The sequence below is a fragment of the Cebus imitator genome, unplaced genomic scaffold, assembly GCF_001604975.1.
Source record: "Cebus imitator isolate Cc_AM_T3 unplaced genomic scaffold, Cebus_imitator-1.0 Scaffold101, whole genome shotgun sequence".
Lineage (NCBI taxonomy): Eukaryota > Metazoa > Chordata > Mammalia > Primates > Cebidae > Cebus > Cebus imitator.
The window spans coordinates 2,008,664-2,019,773 of NW_016107416.1; the positions used below are offsets into that span (position 1 = coordinate 2,008,664).

General features: G+C 39.8%; 1 protein-coding gene across 1 annotated transcript in view; it reads left to right on the plus strand.

Annotated features, from left to right (window-relative positions):
• The window catches only part of BMPR2 (bone morphogenetic protein receptor type 2), a 180,319-nt gene that overhangs the window by 164,685 nt on the left and 4,524 nt on the right, over positions 1–11,110 (plus strand). The window contains exons 11-12 of the mRNA XM_037741502.1: positions 6,094–6,266; positions 8,579–9,858. Coding sequence (XP_037597430.1) covers positions 6,094–6,266; positions 8,579–9,858 — 1,453 coding nt within the window. The remainder of the gene's footprint in view (positions 1–6,093; positions 6,267–8,578; positions 9,859–11,110) is intronic.

Sequence of the window (11,110 nt, forward strand, 5' to 3'; positions counted from 1 at the left end):
AAAAAAAAAAAAAAGAAAAAGTTCCTTGTTTATCTTTTCTATTCTTTTTTTCCCCCCTACTTGTCTTTCCTCATCAGTGTTAATAATACCACTGCCTTTAACTCATTTACAAAAGCATGAAGGTATCATTATTTATCTATTTCTAGAGTTAGAGTCCCCTTTCAAAGGGGATATCAGATTTTCCTTAAATATTTATGTTTTCCACTCTGATTTATTCTCAAATTTTTTACATTTAAAGAGCTATAATTTATAAACTGCACATATTAAAGCATACATTTAGTATGTTTTGACATATGTATACACCTATAAAACCATTATCACAGTCATGATTGTGAACATGTCCATTACCCCTAGATGATTTCTCGTGCCCTTTGTAATCTCTTCTCACTTTTCTCTGTCCCCTGTGAGTCTCCAGGCAACCAATGATCTGCTTTCTGTCACTAGAGATTAATTTACATTTTCTAGAATTTTATATAAATGAAATCATATAAACGTACTATTTTTCTGGCTTCTTTCAGCATAATTATTTTGAGATTTATTCATGTTCTTATGTGTATCCATAGTTTATTTCGTTTAATTGCTGAGTAGTATTTCATTGTATGCATATAATATGTTTGTCGATCCACTGGTGATACCTATTCGGCTTATTTCCAGTTTCAATTGTTATAAATAAAGCTGCTGTGAATATTCATATACAAGTGTTTGTATAAACATACGGTTTCATTTACTTAGGTAAATACTTAAGAGTAGAATGGTTGGATCATGTGGTAGGTATATGTTTAACTTTTTAAGAAACTGCCAGTTTTCATGGCCAGGTGCAGTGGCTCACGCCTGTAATCCCAGCACTTTGGGAGGCTGAGGCCAGTGGATCACCTGAGGCCAGGAGTTCAAGACCAGCCTGGCCAACATGGTGAAACCCTGTCTCTACTAAAAATACAAAAATTAGCCAGGTGTGGTGGTGCATACTTGTAATCTCAGCTACTTGGGAGGCTGAGGCTTGAGAATCATTTGAACTCAGGAGGCAGAGGCTGCAGTGAGCTGAGATCGTGCCACTCCAGCCTGGGCAACAGAGTGAGACTCTGTCTCAAAAAAAAAGAAAAAAGAAACCCTGCTGGTTTTCTAAAGTAGTTGTGCCATTTTACATTCTGGCCAGCAGTGCCTGAGAGTTCCAGTTTCTCTACATCTTTGCAAACACTTGGTATTGCCAGTCTTTTTAATTTTAGACATTCTTTTTAGGGGGTGGCAATGGGAGTACAGGGCCTCACTGTATCACCCGGACTAGAGTATAGTCCGGCCATCATGGCTTACTACAGCTTTGACCTCCCAGGCTAAATAGTGATCCTCCCACCTTAGCCTCCTGAGTAACTGGGATTACAGGTGTGCACAACCACATCCAGCTAATCTTTTTTTTTTTTTTGAAACAGAGTCTTGCTCTGTCACCCAGGCTGGAGTGTAGTGGCATGATCTCGGCTCACTGCAACCTCCACCTCCTGGGCTCAAGCAATTCTCCTGTCTCCCTCCCGACTAGCTGGGACTACAGGTGCCCACCACCACACCTGGCAAATTTTTGTATTTTTAGTAGAGGTGGGGTTTTACCATATTGGTCAGGCTGGTCTCGAACTTGTGACCTCAGGTGATCCACCTGCCTCAGCTTCCCAAAGTGCTGGGATTACAGATGTGAGCCACTGCACCCAGCCCATCCAGCTGATTTTTTTTTTTAAATTTTTTCTTCTTTTTGCATCGGCTTCATCCGCCATTTGGTGTTCTATCGGAGAAGAAGCCATCCAGCTGATTTTTAAATTTTTTTGTAGAAATGGAATCTTGCTGTGTTGCCCAGGCTTGTCTTGAACTCCTGGCCTCAAGCAGTCCTCCCACCTTAGCCTCCTAAATTGCTGGGATTATAGGCATGAGCCACTGTGCCCAGCCTAGATTTATAATTATTATTTTATGCTTTTTCTCTCTTAAGAAAAAAGGAGGAGGCTAGATGTGATGGCTTTTCCCTGTAATCTCAGCACTTTGGGAGACCAAGGCAGAAGGATCATTTTGGCACAGTGGTGCCTTAGCCAGGCACAGTGGTGCTTGTCTGCAGTCCCAGCTACTCAGGAGGCTGATGTAGGAGGATTGCTTGGTCCAGGAGTAAGGAGACCTGTGATCATGCAACTGCACTACAGCCTGGGCAACAGAATGAGACTCTGTTTTTTGTTTTTGTTTTTTGAGACGGAGTTTCGCTCTTGTTACCCAGGCTGGAGTGCAATGGCGCGATCTCGGCTCACTGCAACCTCCTCCTCCTGGGTTCAGGCAATTCTCCTGCCTCAGCCTCCTGAGTAGCTGGGACTACAGGCACGCGCCACCATGCCCAGCTAATTTTTTGTATTTTTAGTAGAGACGGGGTTTCACCATGTTGACCAGGATGGTCTCTATCTCTTGACCTCGTGATCCACCTGCCTCGGCCTCCCAAAGTGCTGGGATTACAGGCGTGAGCCACCGCGCCCGGCCTTTTTTTGTTTTTAAAAAGGAGTTACAAACCAAAAATATAATAATAGTGGCTTTTATATCTACCTAAGTAGTCTTTTGGCTTCTACTTATTGTCTGATGTCCTTTGATGGACTCCCTTTAGCATTTCTTGTAGGGAATATCAGCTTTTTTTTTTTTTTTTTTTTTTTTGAGACAGAGCCTTTCTCTGTTGCCCTGGCTGGAGTGCAGTGGCATGATCTTGGCTCACTGCGACCTCTGCCTCCTGGGTTCAAGCGATTTTCCTGCCCCAGCCTGCCAAGTAGCTGGGATTACAGGTACCTGCCACCATGCCTGGCTAATTTTTGTATTTTTAGTAGAGACAGGGTTTCGCCGTGTTGACCAGGCATGTCTTGAACTGCTGACCTTGGGTGATCCACCTGCCTCAGCCTCCCAAAGTACTGGGATTACAGGCGTGAGCCACCATACCCAATCTCAGTTTTTGTTTATCTGGAAATACCTTAATTTCTACTTCATTAGTTAAGGATAATTTTCCTTGCTATAGAATTCTTGGTTAACAGTTGTCGTTGTTGTTTCAGCATTTTAAGTATGTTATACCTCTTCCTCTGGCTTCCATGTTTTCTGATAAGAAATTGGCTGTTAATCTTATTGAAGACCTCATGCATGTTTCAGGTCTCTTCTCTAGCTGTCAGGGTTCTCTCTTCATCTTAAGCTTTTGACAGTTTAATAGTAACGTGTCTCAATATGAAACTGAGTTTATCCTACTTAGAATTCATCAAGTTTTTTGGATATTGGATATGTAGATTCATTTCTTGTTTTTTGTTTTTTTGAGTCTAAGTCTCACTCTGTCACCCAGGCTGGAGTGCAGTGGCATGATCTTGGCTCTTGGCTCTCTGTAACCTCCACTTCCCAGGTTCAAGCAATTCTCCTGCCTCAGCCTCCCAAGTAGCTGGGATTACAGGTGCCCGACCCCATGCCTAGCCAATTTTTTTCTTTTTAGCAGAGACAGGGTTTCACCATATTGGCCAGATTGCTCTCAAACTCCTGACCTCAAGTGTTCTGCCTAAGCCTCTCAAACTGCTGGGATTACAGGTGTTAGCCATGATGCCTAGCCTAGATTTATTTATTTTACTAAATTTGGAGCGTTTTGGCCAGGTGTGGTGGCTCATGCCTGTAATCCCAGGACTTTGGGAGGCTGAGGCAGGTGGATCACCCAAGGTCAGTAGTTCAAGATCAGCCTGGTCAACATGGCGAAACCCCATGTCTACTAAAAATACAAAAATTAGCCAGGCATGGTGGCAGGTACCTGTAATCCCAGCTACTTGGCAGGCTGGGGCAGGAAAATCACTTGAACCCAGGAGGCAGAGGTTGCAGTGAGCCGAGATTGTGCCACTGCACTCCAGCCTGGAAGACAGGGCAAGACCCTGTCTCAAAAAATAAATAAATTAATTAAATAAAATAAGTTTGGGAAGTTTTGAGCCATTATGACTTTCCATATTCTTCCTTTTTCTTTCTTCTCTGATTTTGGGACTCACATTATGTATATTTGGTATGACTCATGGTGTCTCAAAAGTCTTTTAGGCTCTGTTCATTTTTCTTTATTCTTTTGGTTTCTGCTCCTTAGTCTGGTAATTTTATTCTCCCTATCTTCAAGTTTACTGATTCTTTCTTCTCTCTGCTTATAAATCTGCTATTAAACCAATATAGTGAATATTTTTATTTTACTTTTTGATTTTTCAGCTCCAAAGTGTCTTTTTGGTACCTTTAAATAATTTCTATCTCTTTATTGCTAGTCTCCACTTACTGAGATAGTTTTCCTAATGTCCTTTAGTTCTTTGTCCATGGTTTCCTTAATTTGTTCCTTAATTAAATATTTAATTTAAGGTAGTTCATTTAAAGTCTTTGTCTCATAATTTTAATGTCTGTCCTTTCTCAGGGATCTTTTCTGTTAATTTCTTTTTTTCCTATGAATGGGCCATATTTTTTGTTTCTTTGTGTGCCTTATAATTTATTGTTTAAAACTAGACATTTTGAATATTATGATAGAAAAGAAAATAAATAGAATAAAGAAAATACTCTCCAGGTCTTTGTAGATTTACTCTGTTTTGGAGTCCTCCTTTTCCACTTACCTAGGCCTTTTACAACTCTGCCTCAGCGTTCATCTCCTGGGTAGTCCTGAGCCTAAAGACCACCAGTTAAAAAAGCTATAGTCTTCTCAGGTATTTTCTGATCATGTCTCCGCTTTGTACATATGCTTGGCTTTCTAGGTTCTCTAGTATATGTGGGAACTTTAAAAAACCCTTATTCCCCAAAGCCATTGTGTAGGTATGAGCATACACCTGGAAAGAACATTATTAAATTTCCTGTCCAGATTTGTTTGTTGCAGAATACAGGTTATTAGGAAACATTAAAAATGTTGCCAGGATTGCTAACCAGAATTTTAGCATAAAATATGCTTCTCAGATAAAATGCCTAGATTAAGAATTATATGGGTTATACTTATACTGAAATATTATTTGTTGTTTATCTGAAATTCAAGTTGCAGTGAGTATCTTATATTTATTTGCTAAATCTGGCAACCCTAGCCCAAAACCATCTTTTTGAAAGTAAAGGTACAGGAAATGTAAGTATCAGAGCAGGCACAAAGCTTAAAGCTTAATTAAAACAAGTCTGAAGGGATTATAGATGACAGTATACATGACAGTCTACTAAAGAATCCAAAGCCTGTTTTTACAAAGGGAGTTAAAACTAGCTTTCCCCAAAAGGGAGACTATTGTTCATTGCTAATGTTTAGGAGAACTACAGAATGGGACTATTTTTGATACTACTGTTGTGGAACTAGTTTAAAGAAGACATGTCTGTAAATTTTAAGGTTGGAACAAGGCACTCTTTTTTTTTTTTTTTTTTTTTTTCCTTTTAAGGCAGAGTCTCACTCTGTCACCCAGGCTGGAGTGCAGTGGCACAATCTTGGCTCACTGCAACCTCTGCCTTCTGGGTTTAAGCAATTTTCCTGCCTCAGCCTCCCAAGTAGCTGGGGCTACAGGTGCACACCACCATGCTGGCTAATTTTTTAATGTTTTTAGTTGAGATGGGGTTTCACCATGTTGGCCAAACTGGTCTCAAACTCCTGACCTCAGGTGATCGGCCTGCCTCAGCCTCCCAAAGTGCTAGGATTATAGGTGTGAGCCACTGCGCCCAGCCAAGCACTCTTAACTGAGGGAAAAGGAGAAAAGCTCACCTAGAGATAGAAGATAGCCAAATGCCCCAAATTCTATCAAACTCAAAACTTATTTTTGAGGTAGAATTAGTGGCTATTGATTGAAATAACAGAACTGTGAATTAACAACAATGACATAAACCTGTGGCCTTGAAAAAATATCTGTGACTTATTGTTGCTTACTCTTGTGAATAATTCTTCAGGGAGTTAAATCTTGCTTGCTTACTTGTTCCTCGCCTTTTGAGAATGTGTTCCTTTACAAACCCTTGAAGCCTAAAATATGTTATTATATGTAAAATACTGGTTAGGGAAATTGATTTTTCTTTTACCTCATGTTGTGAACTGAAAAGCTTGATACTTTTTTTTAAAAAAACACACCGTTTGACATGTACTTTGTCTTACAGGCAGTGAGGTCACTCAAGGAGACAATCGAAGACTGTTGGGACCAGGATGCAGAGGCTCGGCTTACTGCACAGTGTGCTGAGGAAAGGATGGCTGAACTTATGATGATTTGGGAAAGAAACAAATCTGTGAGCCCAACAGTCAATCCAATGTCTACTGCTATGCAGAATGAACGGTAAGACCCTAAGGGGTGTGGCATCTATCAGTCAGTATTAGAAACTGAGACCCAACAAAGAATAGAAAACAAATACTGTTAAACCAGCCTAATGGTTCAATGATTACCTCATACAATCTAAAGTTATCATTTGTCTTTCAATATTCCTATTCTTTACTGAACATTTTTGTTTGGTATAAGTACAAATTGAAATCTGCATTTTTTATATGTAAAAATATAGTGAAAGAAGTTAGTATTTCTCTATGATCCAACTTTCCTGCAATAATAAAGGTAAAACGTTTTAATAACCAAAAGTTCATAAGCACTTCTATATAAATTGTCTCATTTATCCTTTGTTGTTACTATTCCTTCCTCCTCTGCTTTTTTCCTTAAGTCAATAGATCTGTGAACTTGCCTATCTAACCACTGTCACTGATGCTACAGTTTCTAGACTTCCTATCTAATGCCCTTTCTTCTAGAATACACTACTACTACATGAAAGCAGTTCAAAGGTCTTTCTGTTCCATCATGAATATTATTTTACAAGACATTTCCTTTATTAGAACTATGATTTTTGGTTTTAAATAAAGAGACTTTTAAAAAATCCCTACAATTTGGAACTTTCTACGCCTGTATTTCTTTGTTCCATGTTTGGGGGAAAAAAAACCTGCTCTATGACTTTGTCATTTTGTCTAATACATGTTTAAAACTTTCAGAAAGGCATCCAGGAAAGCGGTACAGGCGAAAATTGAAATAAAAATACACTTGATTCTTGAAACTTTTTTGGGGGTGGAAACTGAGGCTCACTCTGTCACTCAGGCTGGAGTGCAGTGGCACAATCCTGGCTCACTGCAACCTCCCCCTCCCGGGTTCAAGAGATTCTCCTGCCTCAGCCTCCCCAGTAGCTAGGATTACAGGCATGAGCCACCTAATTACAGGCCTAACTAACTTTGTATATTTAGTAGAGATGGGATTTCACCATGTTAGCCAGGCTGATCGTGAACTCCTGACCTCTGGTGATCCGCCCGCCTTGGCCTCTTAAAGTGCTGGCGTGAGCCACCGTGCCTGGCTGCAAGCCACTGTGCCTGGCCTATTTTCTATTTTTCTAATTTGTGAAAGCTATTTATATTAGCCATAGGTCAAAAATGTGGTTTGTACTACTTTTGTATAGGTTAAATTAGTTTCAGATATAAACTCTTATACGTTATATATCAGCAAGTCAGGGAAGGTAGACACTGGCAATTCTAATCATAAGTTTTCTCACTTTAGACATACCTGAGGACAGTATTCTTTCATCTCCCCTCATCTCTGTATTTCCCATGTCCTCTAGTATGTTGTTTATACCTTTCTCAAAAGTCAGCGAAAGCTTTTACTTTGAATGCTTTCAAACTTTTCTTTAATGATAAGAAAAGAAATCCTTGATACCCCACCTTGATTTGGCCATTTTTTTGCCTTCTGTGTCATTCAGCTCTACCTTCTCCATGCATCTTCTCATCTCCAGTCTCTACTAATGATTTCCCATAGTTACTCTAATCTACGTTTTATTTTACTGAATCTTACCCTCCATGTCTCCTTAGCTTCCTTTTCTTCTACTGTTTAACAACTTTTTCTTCTTTTCCTTCTGTCATCTCCCTTGTAAATAACTGTCACTCCCAAGGAATGACAATGACAGTGAAAAACCCATGATAATTAGAGAGCAGTTCTGAATCTTTGATCCTTTATTTGAACAACACATTCTTCATTATGCCTTAGGCTCAAGGACTTTTGCTGAAATGGCTCAGACTATCCCAGGAAGATATGTGCCATTGCTAGGGCATGCCTCTTAACGGAGGCCTTTGGAACAACCTAAAAGCTTATATTCTTTTTACCATCTGGCCATTGGAATGTAATTGACAACATACCTTTTGAGTAGGTACTATGCATCTAAAATTATGGAAGTAAAAAAGAAACATATGCCATGGTTCTTCCTCTCATAAAACATAATGTCTTGTTGTATGAATATATAGTTCATAAATAGATATTTTGTGATGTTATAAGACTATAGGAGATATTTTTAAATTAACTCTTATAAACCAAAATAATGGACATTTATAAAAATCATATCTGATTCACAAATTTTTCAGTAGGCTTAATTCATCTAAAACTAACACTTATCAAGTTATTAATTGACACTTGATTATTTGATTAGACTTTTTAACTAACCTTTAGAAAAATATATGTTTGGAAGAAAATGAAAAACAGCTCAGACTTTAAAATCAGAGGTGTTAAACTTGGAGAGACAGTTTGTCATAAATGTCTGTTCTCAATGTGACACTTTTTTTTCTTTCTTTAAGCAACCTGTCACATAATAGGCGTGTGCCAAAAATTGGTCCTTATCCAGATTATTCTTCCTCCTCATACATTGAAGACTCTGTCCATCACACTGACAGCATTGTGAAGAATATTTCCTCTGAGCATTCTATGTCCAGCACACCTTTGACTATAGGGGAAAAGAACCGAAATTCAATTAACTATGAACGACAGCAAGCACAAGCTCGAATCCCCAGCCCTGAAACAAGTGTCACTAGCCTCTCCACCAACACAACAACCACAAACACCACAGGCCTCACGCCAAGTACTGGCATGACCACTATATCTGAGATGCCATACCCAGATGAAACAAATCTGCATGCCACAAATGTTGCACAATCAATTGGGCCAACCCCTGTCTGCTTACAGCTGACAGAAGAAGACTTGGAGACCAACAAACTAGACCCAAAAGAAGTTGATAAGAACCTTAAGGAAAGCTCTGATGAGAATCTGATGGAGCACTCTCTTAAACAGTTCAGTGGGCCAGACCCACTGAGCAGTACTAGTTCTAGCCTGCTTTACCCACTCATAAAACTTGCAGTAGAAGCAACTGGACAGCAGGACTTCACACAGGCTGCAAATGGCCAAGCATGTTTAATTCCTGATGTTCTGCCTACTCAGATCTATCCCCTCCCCAAGCAACAGAACCTTCCCAAGAGACCTACTAGTTTGCCTTTAAACACCAAAAATTCAACAAAGGAGCCCCGGTTAAAATTTGGCAGCAAGCACAAATCAAACTTGAAACAAGTAGAAACTGGAGTTGCAAAGATGAATACAATCAATGCAGCAGAACCTCATGTGGTGACAGTCACCATGAATGGTGTGGCAGGTAGAAACCACAGTGTTAACTCCCATGCTGCTACAACCCAATATGCCAATGGGACAGTACCATCTGGCCAAACAACCAACATAGTGACACATAGGGCCCAAGAAATGCTGCAGAATCAGTTTATCAGTGAGGATACCCGGCTGAATATTAATTCCAGTCCTGATGAGCATGAGCCTTTACTGAGACGAGAGCAACAAGCTGGCCACGATGAAGGTGTTCTGGATCGTCTTGTGGACAGGAGGGAACGGCCACTAGAAGGTGGCCGAACTAATTCCAATAACAACAACAGCAATCCATGTTCAGAACAAGATGTTCTTACACAGGGTGTTCCAAGCACAGCAGCAGATCCTGGGCCATCAAAGCCCAGAAGAGCACAGAGGCCTAATTCTCTGGATCTTTCAGCCACAAATGTCCTGGATGGCAGCAGTATACAGAGTAAGTGGAGGGATCATATAATCTCTCCTGTGTGTCTCTTGGGGCCATTTAAATAACTACTTAGAATCAACTCAATAGATATATTTCAACTAGTGATTATTTACCTTTACCACTTTTGTAAATAAGCCATTTGAGGCTGGGCGAAGTGGCTCATAAATGTAATCCTAGCACTTTGGGAGGCCGAAGCAGGTGGATTACCTGAGGTTAGGAGTTCAAGACCAGCATGGCCAACATGGCAAAACCCCATCTCTACTAAAAAATACAAAAATTAATCCAGGCACAGTGGCTCATGCCTGTAATCCCAGCACTTTGGGAGGCCAAGGCGGGCAGATTACTTGAGGTCAGGAGTTCAAGACCAGTCTGGCCAACATGGTGAAACCCCATCTCTACAAAAATGCAAAAATTAGCCGAGCGTGGTGGCGTGTGCCTGAAATCCCAGCTGTGATCATGACACTTCACCGTAGCCTGGGCAAAAGAGTGAAACTCCATCTTAAAAATGAAATAAAATAAAATAAGCCATTTGGTTGGTCCTCAAAGGTAATTAAACTATTGTAAAGAAAAAAGTAATATTTTTTGTCATTGATAATTAAAGAGTCGGTATCACGATAGTCAGAATAATTACCAATTTAATATGTGCTTTATGTGGCTGCTGCTTTATAATGCAACTTACATACTTGCTATGAAAAGTTGAAATTAAGTAAATACTGGTTCAAGAGCTCCAAGTAATTTTATGCCAGTATAACCCTTGAAACAGTTGACTGCACATATTAATATCAATTATGCCTGCATTTAGATTTTATCAAACTAACCTTAATAAATCATAAAGGTCCAGGGAAATTTCAGAAAAATTACTATAAAGAAACTGTAGCTGGGCACAGTGGCTCAACCTATAATCCCAGTGCTTTGGAAGACTGAGGTGGGTGGATCACTTGAGGCCAGGAGTTCAAGACTAGCTTGGGCAACATAGCAAAACCACATCTCTACAAAAAATTTAAAAATTAGTTGGGTGTGGTGGTGCATGCCTGTAGTCCTAGCTACTTGGGAGGCTGAGGCAGGAAGATCACTTGAGCCTAGGTGGTCAAGGGTATACGTGAGACATAATTACACCACTATACTTAAGCCTGGACAAGAGAGTGAGACTCTGAAAAAACAAAAAAAAAACCTGTAAGATTCTTCCTAGTTTCTTAGTATTATCTTTTTCAAGAAGTCTGTGTTGAATCTCTCACATACTTATACTTTTTTTTTTTTTTTT